The 13,844-nt window shown below is 38.7% G+C and overlaps 1 protein-coding gene across 1 annotated transcript in view; it reads right to left on the reverse strand.

Moving 5' to 3' along the window:
• CEP295 (centrosomal protein 295) overlaps positions 1-13,636 on the reverse strand; it is a 55,770-nt gene extending 42,134 nt beyond the window's left edge. The window contains 5 exon segments of the mRNA XM_043579939.1: positions 390-483; positions 1,205-1,329; positions 7,895-8,095; positions 9,148-9,275; positions 13,486-13,636. Of these exon segments, the coding sequence (XP_043435874.1) occupies positions 390-483; positions 1,205-1,329; positions 7,895-8,095; positions 9,148-9,255 (528 nt within the window). The 5' untranslated portion in view covers positions 9,256-9,275; positions 13,486-13,636.
• Positions 13,637-13,844: the final 208 nt, after the last annotated feature.

The following is a 13,844-nucleotide window of genomic DNA, read 5'->3' on the forward strand; positions in this document are numbered from 1 at the left end:
AGTTGGCAGGGTAAGTAATCCAGGTTTTTTTCCCCCAATAAATAAAGGGCATTTTTAAGACCAAACCATTTATAGTTTTTTAAAAATCAAAAACATAGCTTTTGAAACAACTAAAAAAAAATACAGACAACTGCTGAAAATTGAATACAGACTGGGTATTAGATATCACGAATATTAGTACTGTGCTTAAAAAAAAAATCCTTATACATCAGAGATATATACTAAAGAAGGGGTAAAAAAGTATCTAGGATTATTTTTAAATACTCTAGACGTGTGTTACCTGCAAATTTAAGAATTAAGTTTAAACAAATGAAATTTTGACCTGCATTGAATTCTAATAATAAAGAATTATTATAAGCCAGTTCTTCTCAACACTCAAAGTAATTCACCTCAAAAAGAGCTGGAGGTGGTGGTGGCAGACTTGTAATTTTGGCAGATCTCTCTTTTTCCACAAGTAATGCTTCCTTTCGAGCTGTTATATGCCTTGAAAAAAACAAGAGATGTCCTAAATTAATCTCCCAGGTAATATTATAGCACAACCTTTAAGGTCTAAAATATAAAAGGCAGAGGATCTCAAGAAATCCTCCAGTTGGATCCCACAGGCTCAATATGCCGTTTAATAAAAAGTCTCTACACAATGAGCACTGTTGACTAGTAAGAGGCTCCATCACTTTTAAAACATGCAAAAATACACATTAAATGATTTGTCAATAGTCTGAGTCTCTTTCCATGCTCTTAACTGCACTGATTTTTCTTTTTATTATATCGGAGGCAGACAGATTTGGGGGGGACATTCATTCTGAACTAGCCATACATTTTTCCAGAAACTAAGGAGTTGCTAAAGTCATACTAGAAGAGAAAGCTCATTTGTTAATTTGCTCACCTAGGCAAACCAAACGCCCACCGCATGATTTTTATTTCATTTTATTTTTAAGTAGACTTCACACCCAGCATGGAGCCCAACATGGGGCTTGAACTCACAACCCTGAGATCAAGACCTGAGCTAAGATCACAAGTTGGACGCTTAACCGACTCAGCCACCCAGGAGCCCCCCAAGACATTATTTTTAAACCAAGTTGAACAAATCAATTGATATACCACATGACTTATATTTAATATCTGTTTAAATAGTATCCGATGTATTCTCTACTTCCAGCCCTATCGGTTTCAGTGGAAAATATGGTAAAAATCATTATTATTTTACCAGGTTTTTTGTTTCATCAGTTCCTCTTTTTGATTTTTCTGTAATTTCAGAGCCTCTTTATGTCTCATTTCTGCTTTTCTTTTTCTTTCTGCTGCCCGCTGTGCCAGAGCATTCAAATCAGGTTCCTAAAAATATATATTACTTAAAATGTTATGTTAAACAAGATTAACATGCCAAACAAATAATATGGGTGGTTCGCCAGCCAGGGCAAAAATCACAAAGGTATTCAAATGACTGAGGTTTAGGAAACACTGCACTTAAAGCACAAAGTTAACGGTGGCATAAATAAAACTACAAAAATCAGATGTCACAATCCTAAGGCTATTACTGAAAACAGACTAATCTCAGGGACCAAGGACCACATATCATTGTCACATACTTCAAGGATGTTTATTTTCTTCACTAATTGTTTGATATCAAAGACCTTCCTTCTTTGGAACCAGGTTGGTTATTTTGTGCGACTGTATCTGGGACCACAATCTAGTATTTTCCAACCATAAATCACAATAAACAACACATGGCTTGGGAATAGTCTTAAATACTACGTTCTACTTTGTCTTTCTGAAAGTCATCAAAGAACTGTTACTGTTTGTGAATGAAATCCAAGTGTATACATATTCCAACTATACATGTTCTAGAGGTATGAAGAATCATAAATGGGAAATCTGCATTCAGCCCAATGAAATCTGTCCAAAATGCTTGCAACAAACAACTTCTGATTCAGAAGGTTATTTTATTTACCCAGATAAATAAGTACTGGAAGAGAATACTTCCAATTTAAACATCATATGTTAAAGACAGATTTTACTTTCCTAATAACTGATTCTTATTAGGAAATGCATCTAGCAGGATTATTAAATTATACTAATATATAAAAATTGAGGCAGATCTGATGGGGCAGCCCCAGCATGGAGCACCCCAGGAACCCCAGCCTGCTCCAGTTCAGTCTCCGTGCCAGGGCGGCCCTGCAGTACAGCGCATCAGGCCCCTGGGCTATGACCACACCAGCTCCAGCTGGCCAGCAATAGCTGCTGGGCACACTCAGTCTACTCTGGGGACATTCCTACATAAGGCCACTCCCTCAAGACCAGGAGAGGGAATTGTTCCACCTAATTCCCAGAAACATACACAGAAAGTCAGACAAAAGAAGGAGATGGAGAAATATGTTCTAAATAAAAGGAACAAGGCAAAACCACAGAAAGAAAAAAAAACAACTAAACAAAATGGAGACAGGCAATATAGCTGGTAAAGGGTTCAAAGTAATGGTGAGGAGGAAGCTCACCAAATTTAAGAGTAGATGAATTCAGTGAGAACTTAAAAAAGAGATAGAAAATATAAAAAAGAACCAGCCACAGGGCACCTGGGTGTCTCAGTTGGTGAAGATGATTTCGGTTCAGGTCATGATCTCACAGTTAGGGAGTTTAAGCCCTGTGCATGGCTCCTTGCTGACAGCGCAGAGCCTGATTAGGATTCTGTCTCTCCCTCTCTCTGCCCTTCTCCTGCACTCATGCTCTCTCTCTCAAAACAAATAAATAAACTTAAAAAGAAAAAGAAAAATACACTAGAGGGAATCAACAGCAAATGAAAGGATGCAGAAGAATGAATCAGTCGGCTGGAAAAAAGGGTAGCGGAAAGCACCCAAGCTAAACAGCAAAAATAAAAATGAATAATAATAAAAATAATGAGGACAGGTTAAGGGACCCAAGACACCTTCAAGCATAATAGCATTCACATTACAGGGGTCCCAGAGGAGAATAACGGGGAACAGAAAAACACATTTGAACAAACAATAGCTGAAAACTTTCCTAACCTAGGGAGGTAAACAGACTTCCAGGTCCAGGAAGCACACAGAGGACCTAACAACATGAAACCAAGGAGGCTCACACCAAGATACACAATTAAAACATCAACAATTAAATCATCACCTTGAAACCAGCCTTACAAGAAATGTTAGAGAGATTTCTTTAAGTGGAAAAGAAAAAGCCATAACTAGAAGCAAGAAAACTATGAAAGCAAAAAATTCCACTGGTTGATCACTTATAAAGCTAGTATGAAGGTTACGGGATAAAAGTAATAAAATCAATTATATCTACAATATTAGTTAAGGGACACATGAAATAAAACAATGTAAAATATTATACCACACATAAAATGTAAAAGGGGGAGTACAAATTTAGTGTTTTTAGAATGTCTGAACTTAAGCAACCATCAACTTAATACAGACTGCTATATACACAGAATACTATATATGAACCTCATAACCAAAACCCAAAAACCTATAATAGACACACAAAATAGAAACAAATCCAAGCATAACACTAAAGAAAGTCATCAAAACACAAAGAGAGCAAGAGAGGAAGAAAGGAACACAGGAAAAACTACAAAAAACAACCAGAAAATAACAAAATGGCAATAAGTACATACCTGTCAATAATTATTTTAAATGTAAACGAACTAAATGTTCCAATCAAAAAGACATGGGGCGCTGGGGCGCCTGGCTCAGTCAGTTGAGCGTCTGACTTTGGCTCAGGTCATGACCTCAAAACTTACGGGTGGGAGCCCCTCTGTGGTGACAGCTCAGAGCCTAGAGCCTGCTTCAGATTGTCTCCCTTTCTCTCTGCCCCTCCCCCGCTCACGCTCTCTCAAAATAAATAAACATAATAAAAAAAAGACATGGGGTGAATGGATAAAAACTATGACCCATTTACATGCTGCCTACAAGAGACCCACTTCAGATCTAAAGACACATACAGACTGAAAGTTAAGGCTGGAAGAAGATATTCTATACAAATGGAAGAAAAAGGGAAAAAAAGCCAGGTAACAATACTTTTATCAGACAAACAGACTTTAAAACAAAGACTATACCAAGAAACAAAGAAAGGCATTACATAATGAAAAGAGGCTATAACAACTGTAAATATATATGCACCCAACATAGGAACATATAAATATATAAAGTAAATATTAACAGCCACTTACATACACAGATAGATCATCCAGACAGATGGACTTAAAATATAGAGAGAAAACATTCTATCTAAAAAAAACAAAAAACAAAAAACAATGCAGAATACACATTCTTTTCAAGTTCATATGGAACATCCACCAGGATAGATCACATGTTAGGCCACAAAACATGTCCCATTAAATTTAAGAAGTGAAATCATATCAAGCACCTTTCTGACCACAACAGTATGGAACTAGAAATCAATTACAAGAAAAAAACTGGGGGTAAGAAAAAAAAAAAAACCAACCACACTAAAGATAATCAACAGATGGGTCAATGAAAAAGTCAAAGAGGAAATAAAAAAATAGAGAAAAATGAAAATGGAAACACAAATTCTCTGAGATGCAGCAAAAGCAGTTCTAAGACGGAAGTTAAAAGCAATACAGGCCTCTCTCAAGAAACAAGAAAAATATCAAATAAACAACCAATCTTATACCTAAAGGAACTAAAAAACAAGAAGCAGCAAAGCCAAATGTTAGTAAAAATAAGGACATAGAGATCAGAGTGGAAATAAATGAAATAGAGATTTAAAAAAAAGATCAATGAAACTAAGCTGGTTCTTTGAAAAGATAAATAGAATTGAGAGACATTTAGCCAGACTCATCAAGAAAAAAGAAAGAGCATTTACGTAAATAAAATCTGAAAGACAACTTACACCACAGAAAAACAAAGAATTAGAAAAGACTACTATGAAAAATATACACCAACAAAATGGACAACTTAGAAAAAATTGGATAAATTCCCAGAAACAATCTTCCAAGACTGAATCAGGAAGAGAAAACATGAGCAGACTGATTACTAACATTAAAGTTGAATTAATAAAAAAAAAAAAAACTCCCCCAAAATAGAAGTCCAGGACTAGATGGCTTCTGGTGAATTTCTAACCAAACATTTAAAAAAGAATTAATACTTACCATTCTCAAACTATTCCATAAAATAGAAGAGGGAGGAATGCTTCCAAATGCATTCTATAAGGCCAGCATAACCCTGTACCACAACCAGATAGAAGCTACAGGAAAAGAAAAATCATAGGCCAAAATCCCTGATCAACATAGATGCAAAAATCCTCAACAAAATATTAGCAAATTGAATTCAACAATACATTAAAAGAATTATTTACCATGATCAAATAGGACTTATACCAGGAATGAAGGATGTTCAAAAAGTACAACTCAATTACTATAATACAGCACATTAACAAAATGAAGAATAAAGACCATATGATCAATTTCAACAGAGGTAGGAAAAGCATTTGACAAAATTCAACATCTATTCGTGACAAAAACTCTCAGCAAAATGGGTTCACAGGGAACATATCTCAACATAACAAAAGGCGATTTATGAGAAACCCACAACTAACATCATATTCCATGGTGAAAAGTTGAAAGCTCTTCCTCTAAGATCAGAAACAAGGACGGCTACTCTATTATTCAACAAGTACTGGAATTCCTAGCCACAGAAATCACACAAGAGATAAAAGGCATCCAAACTGGAAAGGAACAGGTAAACTGTCAGTATTTGCAGATGACATGATTTTACATATAGAAAACCCTAAAGACTCCACCAAAAAACTATTAAAATAAATGAATTCAGTAAAGCTGCAGGATACACAATTAATATACACAATTCTGTTGCATTTCTGTACCTTAATAACAAAGTAGGACAAAAAGAAATTAGGAAAACAATCCCATTTACAATTATATCACAAAGAATAAAATACTCAGGAATAAATGTAACCAAGGCGTGAAGAGAATTATACTCTGAAAATTATAAAACACCAATGAAAGAAACTGAAGATGACACAAATAAATGGAAAGGTATACAATGTCCAAGAACTGGAAAAATTAATATTGTTAAAATGTCCAAACTACCCAAAGCAATCTACAGAGTCAATGCAATTCCTATCAAAATACCAACAATATTTTCCACAGAACTAGAACAAATAATTCTAAAATTTGTACAGAATCACAAAGACTCCAAATAGCCAAAGCAATCTTAAGAAAGAAGAAGGAACCTGGAGGCATCACACTTGCTGATTTCAAACTGTATTACAAAACTATAGTAATCAATACAGTATGGTAGTGACACAAACACACACACACAGATCAATGGAACAGAATACAGAACACAGAAATAAACCCATGTTTATATGGTCAATTAATCTGTGACAAAGTAAACAAGAATATACAATGGAGAAAAGACAGTCTCTTCAATAGTGTTGGAAATTGGACTGCCACATGCAAAAGATTAAAACGGGACCGCTTTCTTGCACCAGATACAAAAATTAACCCCAAATGGATTAAAGACCTAAATGTAAGACCTGAAACCATTAAATTCCTAAAAGAAAACATAAGTAGTAATCTCTTGGAAATCCGCCTCAGCATTATTTTGCTGGATATGTTTCCTTAGGCAAGGAAAACAAAAGCAAAAAATAAGCAACTGGACTACATCAAACTAAAAAGCTTTTTCACAGTGAAGGAAACCATCAAAAAACGAAAAGGTAATCTACTGAATGGGAGAAGATACTGATAAATGATATATCAGATAAGGCATTAATCTCAACTATATAAGGTACTCATACAACCCAAAACAACAAAAATCAAATAATCCAATTTAAAAATATGCAGAGGACTTAGACAGTTTTCCAAAGAAGACACATGGCTGGCCAACAGACACACGAAAAGATGCTCCACATCACTAATTAAAGAAATGCAAATCCAAAGCACAATGAGGTATCACCTGACACCTGTCAGAATGGCAAGTATCAAAAAGAAATAACAAGTGCTGGTGAGGATATAGAGAAAAGAGAATCCTTGCGCACTGTTGGTGGAAATGTAAATTGGTGCAGTCACTGTGGAAACAGTAGGGAGGTTCTTCAAAAAATTAAAAATAAAAAATACCAGTAATTCTACTGCTGGGTATTTACCCAAAGAAAATGAAAACACCAATTTGAAAAGATATATGTACCCCTATGTTTACTGCAGATTTATTATAATAGCCAAGATACAGAAGTAGCCTAAGTGTCCACTGACAGATAAGTGGATAAAGAAACTATAGTGTATGTATATATACAATGGAATATCTGTCATAAAAAAAAAAAAAAAAGAGATCTTGCCATTTCTAACAGCATGGAAAGCCTACGGGTAATGTGCTAAGTAAAATAATTCAGACAGAGAAAGACAAATACCTTATGATTTCACTTGTATGTGAAATCTAAAAAAACAAAACAAATGAACAAACAAAAAAATAAGAAACCAACTAATCAATATAGAGAACAAACTGGTGGTTGCCAGAGGTGAGTGGGTGGGGGATGGGTGAAATAGGTGAAGGGGATTAAGAGGTGCAAACTTGTCACTATAGAATAAGTCATAGGAATGAAAAAATACATCATAGAGAATATAATCAACACTATCGCGATAACTCTGTAGGCGACAGACGGTAACTACCCTTATCAGGGTGAGCACCGCATAAGGTAATTGTTGAACCACAATGTCGTACTCCTGAAACTAATAAAATATTGTATGTCAACCTCTTTAAATAAAGAAAAAGACTGTAGAAAACATAAGTTTAGGCTGCCCCAAATAAATTCTATACGTGCAAACATTTATACCAGACAACACTGAATAACTGTAACTTACTTCTAACCACTACTACTACCAGACAGGCGGTAAGTGTTCACTTACATTTTCTATGGCTTGTTGGTGTCCCTCTCCCATATTTCTTAAACTTGCCAAATACAGTTTTTCCAAGGTCTTTATTTTCTGAGTTTGTGATTCTTTCCATTCTGTCCTTAGTTCCTCTGCCAAACGGGCTAATTGCTGATTTCTCCTGTGTTTTATATCTTCTCTTATCTGAAAGGCGATATCCCTTTCTTGTTCTCGAACCTAAAGAATGCATATTTAACAGATTATATGAAAAGAGGCTTACTTCAAGTTTTCTGAAAAGCCACTTGGAAATAGGAACTTAAATGAATTCTCCTCAGGTATATCAATTTTCCTGAATATCCATATATTAGGTAAGGCCTACGGAAAGCAGAAAATCCAAGTGATGTAAGAAGTTAAACCCTCAAGACTACTTCTAAAGTTCTAACTCATTAGCTACTATCTTCTCCTCTCCAATCTAAGCACTAACAGGATTACCATGGTCATTTTAATAACCTATAAGAGGTTAAAAAGGTAAGGATGATCAACAAAATTTCCAGTCCAGGTGAATACAGACAGAGCTGGATGAGAAGTCCATGTTTGTGGTACATCATCCCCAATTCTAGACAGAAGGGCACCTACAACACGCTTCGCGAGGACTTAAATTTCTTACTCTGAGAAGACCTCTAGAAAAGAATAATCTACAACTTCTTAATCAGTCTGTTGCAGCAGCTAATAATCTTTCCAGTAAGTCTTCAAAGCCATTCTAATCTTCCTACTCGAATCCTCATCAATAACACATAATTTAAAAAATGTTTAAAGAATGATTTTCAAATAATTATCAAGTCAAATAATCCCTAACCTCAAACTCTTCTTCATCTGTTTACTATTACAGCCTATTTTTCGAATTTTCCAAAACTAGTTAATACACAAGAACCAGGGCTCTTGTACAGCCAGAAAAGGGCTTTATTTTTTAAAATGTTTTTAATGTTTATTCATTTTTGAGAGAGAGATGGAGACAGAGCACAAGCAGGGGAGGGGCAGAGAAAAAGGGAGACACAGAATCCGAAGCAGGCTCCAGGCTCTGACCTGTCAACAGAGTCCAACACGGGCTCAAACCCACAAACTGTGAGATCGTGACCTGAGCCAAAATCAGATGCTCGCTCAATTGACTGAGCCACCCAGGCGCCCCAGGAAAGGGCTTTAAATGCAACATTTAGAACTCTCTACTATAAACCCACTAATAATTTGGGGAAGACAAAGAATTTGAAACATTGTTCTAAATGAAATCTTACCTGCAGCAGTCTTAGTTTTCGTCTTCTTTCATAATCTTCCTTTAAAACGAAAGCTTCCTCATTAGGACTCAATCTCAGCTTGCCAGCATTCCCTACCTTTCTTTTCATTTCTGGGTACTTTAGAGATTCTGAATTTAAAAAAAGAAAAGAAAAAAAAATGTCTATTAAAATAGGGTAGCAAAGATTAGAACAATTTTTAAAATGTATTTAACAGTTCATATTTAAAGGACTATATACATATGAAAAAAAATTTAGATAGACTAAGTCGATTTATATTTACAAGTAGCATTTACTTGGAAACATTTTCCCCCATTACAGCAGTGTGTTTATCTAGAGTATCTGGAACCTGACTTCTGATCAAGATTTACGGAGTTTACCTAGCTTAAATGTAAAAAAAGCACAAAGACTTAAAAAAATGTGTTAGCATAAATGTTTTCACAATTACAATGTTACACTCGAGAACGCTGATAACTTGTTCATAACCAGCAAGACTGCTGTAATTGTAAAAGACTCCTGCTCCCTAGATTCAACTCTCAGTCTGCTGTGAGTCACTTGATTGCCAAGTGTCACTGTATCATATGGAATCACATCAACCTTCAACAATTCTGTAATAATTACTATGGTGTGATTTTTTTAAAAATCAACAACCATTTAAAAATTTTCTGAGCATAATTCTGTTGTTTGGATGAGTCAGGTGTTTAGGTTCTCAGATCTACTCTTCTAATGCCGTTGACCAGGTGTTGTCACTCTCCACCCTAGGTTATAACATGGATACTCAGAGCTTTCGGAAGTTAGCTTATGACCCACTTCTTCATGAGACTCTATCAATTTTTGCCTTACCCACCCACCACCCCATTCCTGACTTGCTCACCTATGATGAATATTACCTTTACACTCACATGGGGACCAATCTAATGTTGTCTTGGTATTACCTTCCTCTAGTTTTTCATCTATTACAGTGTGCCCTTTCTAGCTAGATTCCTAACAACTGAAGGACAGAGGTTATCGTTTTATTTTAATATTCAAACTAATTTAACAAATAACTACGAGGCAGTATTGCACATGCTATGGATGGATATTGTTTTGGGCTAGGAGGATTTAAAGTTATCTAATAGGACTCTGAGTCCAAAAAGAAATAATGGCTTGCATTTGAAAATCTTTTCCAATGCATCCCATTTATCTGATATTCACAGGGCCTTGATAACAGTAGGTGAAGTGCTGTCTCCCTCATTTTTTTTTTTTGCAAGCGGGGGAGGGGCAGAGAGAGAGAGAGAGAGAGAGCGTGAGAGAATCCCAAGCAGGCTCTGCGATGTCAGTGCAGAGCCTGATGCAGGGGTCTTGATCTCACACGATCATGACCTGAGCTAAAATCAAGAGTCGGCCCCTTAAATGTTTGTTTATTTTTGAGAGAGAGGGAGAGAGACAGAGACAGAGTGCAAGTGGGGGAGGGGCAGAGAGAGAGGGAGACACAGAATCTGAAGCAGGCTTCGGGCTGAGTTGTCAGCACAGAGCCCAATGCGGGGTTTGAACTCATGAACCGTTAGATCATGACCAGAGCGGGAGTCAGAGGCGTAACCGACTGAGGCACCCCAAGAGTCCACCGCTTAAAGATGCTTAACCAACTAAGCCACCCAGGCGACCCTGTCTTCCTCATTTTACAAATGAAGAATCAAAAAGCCTTTTGGGTTAAAGGACTTGACCTAAGCGACAGGATCTGTTGGCAGATCCAAAGGAAGAATCTGGTTTCCTTATTCCATATGGCTCCTAACTTTCTGACATGCTAAAACATGTGGAATGAGGAAATTTTGGCTTAAACCAGTATTTTTTGTGAGTGGGGACTGATGAACAAGGAAGTACTAAACAAGGAAAAAATGAGCAAGATTAAATTCAGTCCTCACAATTTTTCTGAAGGTCTCTGAAAATTCATATACAAACCTGATAAATCTCACAATGTATCAAGGGAAAAAAGACAACAAAGAGAACACACTACAAAATTCCATTTGTATGAAACTCAAAAACAAGCAAGACCAATCTATGATTAGAGAGGTTAAAATAGGGGTCATCTTTCTGTAGGTTAATGACTAGGATGGGACACAAGGAGCCTGCAAGGGTGCTAGAAATGATCTGTATTTTGATCTAATGATGACACAGGTGTATACATATGTAAAAATTCCTCACATGTTACATTTGGATGGTTATACTTCATTCTAAGTTAAACCTCAAAAGACGGGGGGGGGTGACACTATTTTTTCAGATTGCTTTGAGTATTTCTCATCTTATTTGCTTCAGGAGCATAGGAAAACATAGGTTACTTTTACCTCCTTAGATGTGATAGAGTGACTTTTCTCTTGCATATAATTTTCTTAATTTTTTAACTTATTTGTAAGTAATTTCAGACTTAGAATTCCCATATACTGTACTCTTTCCCCAGCTCCTCTAAGTGGCAATCACAGCACAACGACCAAAACCAAGAAATTAACATTCGCACAATACTTTTAACTAATCTACAGACCTTATTCAAATTTTGTCAAGTACTCCACTAATGTCCATTTTCCGAACCAGGACCCAATTCAAGGACAACCCATTGCTTTCAACAGTTGTAGATCTCTGGATCCTCCAAGAAGCAGAGGACAAAGACAGGATTAAACCCACAAAGATTTTGTTAGGAGATGCCTGTGTGAGGTAAAATGGGAGGGAGCCAGTAAAAGCTGGGAGCACTTCAGACAGACTTCCATGCAAATCTGACAATTAATGGAGAGAGGGAAATTTGGGCAGATGACCACCATGCAGCCTAAAGAGACTGATTCAGTAAGACCTCTGAGGAGTTCTTAAGCGAAAGTCCCTGTGTCTCAGGAATAGGCCTGCCTTAATGTCCATGCCATGTTCAGCCACTGGCCAGAAGCAGCCATGCAAATGGATTCAGAATACGGGAGCTGAAGGTCGGTGAACTACATTTTCACCACTGCTGAAATCATAATGCCTCCTTTGACTCCTCTAATCTGGGACAGTTCCTGAGTCTGTGCCTTTCTTTTCAACCTCTTGATTTTTTTTTTTTTTTTAAACTGCTGGTCAGTTATTTTGTAGAACGTCCCTCGATATGGAGTCACTTAATCTTTCCTTGTAGTTGCACTGAGAGTATGCATTTTTGGCAAGAACACCGCAGAAGTGATGATGCGACCTTTCTCGGTGTATTAAATTGTGTTAACATGTCTTACTGCCAGCTGCTGATGTTAATTTTGATCACTTGGTTGGGTGGTGTCTACCAGGTCTCTCCGCTTCTCCTTTGTTAAGTATCTGGTGGAGAGACAGTTGAGGCTATATAAGTATCATGTTCCTTACTATACGTTTGCTCCTGAGTAACCACTGATGGCTGTTTGAAACATTAACTGTGGCGTTTGCCAAGAAGCATTTTCTATTTCCATTCTTCCTCCTACACTTACCAATCGCAATCCTACTGTACGGAAGTTTCCCCTGCTCCTTCTCTTATTCATTAAATCATTTATTCCTATCAATATGGATTTTTAAATTCTGCGTATTAATACCATCCAGTAACAGAGATGACACTAATTTATCTTTTAAGGATTTGTCCCGAGGATTAAATGGCACATACTGTAGTCACAAAATACTAGCCCTAGAAGATTTGCGTTCAAGACTCATCATGGCCATTTACTGCAGGAAGACACTGGCCAAGTCACTTACGTTACTTTGGTCTCGTTTTCTTAAACTATATTGGAAATCACAGCATCTACCCCAAAGGGTTGTTCTGATGATTACGTGACTTAATGAATGTGAAACCGCCAATACTGTATTAGTATTAAAGACTCAAACGTTCCCCCACTGTTTTAAAAGCTCAGCTTGCGGCCGGACTTACTACCTGAGAAATTAAAGGTGAGAGACACCAAAACAGAGCACGCTGTATGCAAGAAACAATTCCAGGCAGTGCTCTTAAACGGGTACAAGGTTTCAGGCCAAGTCCGCGGTTGACACGCGGGAAGGGAGGGCAGGACGCACCGAAAAGCGTTTCGTTTACAGCAGCAACCGCGGAGGCCTTCCCGGCTGCCCCCGATTCGCAAGCCCAAGGACCTCGCGCGACAGCACCCCGGAAGGGGGCGCAAGGCCACACGCGCCTAAGGTCACGGGAGCAGCCTCTCGCAGCAAGCAGCGGGTCTGCGTCCGGACGCACCTCCAGTCCCCCCACTCCTCACCGCCGCCAGCCCGACCCCAGGCAGGGCCCGGGGCCTTCAAGGCATCCCCTTCCGGAGGAGCACACCTCGAGTTCCGGGGCTTAAGGAGTTCTGCACGGCCGGGCCGCGGGAAGCAGGCGCGTCCGTCACTCACCCGTGAACCAGAAACCCGGGGTCAGGAATCACAGCTCAGACAGAAAAGGCCCCGGCGCCAGGGGCCCACCAGCTTCCCAACAGCCGTTTGTGCGCCTGCGGGGCAGCCATCGCCGACCTCCCGTCACTTCCGTCATTCAAACAGCCCGCCAATGGCTGGGCCAAGCCGCGGGAATCGGCCTAGTCCCGCCTCCCCCGAGGACAGCCGGGACTGCCGCGCCGGAAAAGCCCGCGCCCGCGCCCGCGCCCGCGCCCGCGCCCGCGCCCGCGCCCGCGCCCGCGCCCGCGCCCGCGCCCGCGCCCGCGCCCGCGCCCGCGCCCGCGCCCGCGCCCGCGCCCGCGCCCGCGCCCGCGTCAAAC

This window comes from Prionailurus bengalensis, chromosome D1, assembly GCF_016509475.1.
Source record: "Prionailurus bengalensis isolate Pbe53 chromosome D1, Fcat_Pben_1.1_paternal_pri, whole genome shotgun sequence".
Taxonomy (NCBI): Eukaryota; Metazoa; Chordata; class Mammalia; order Carnivora; family Felidae; genus Prionailurus; species Prionailurus bengalensis.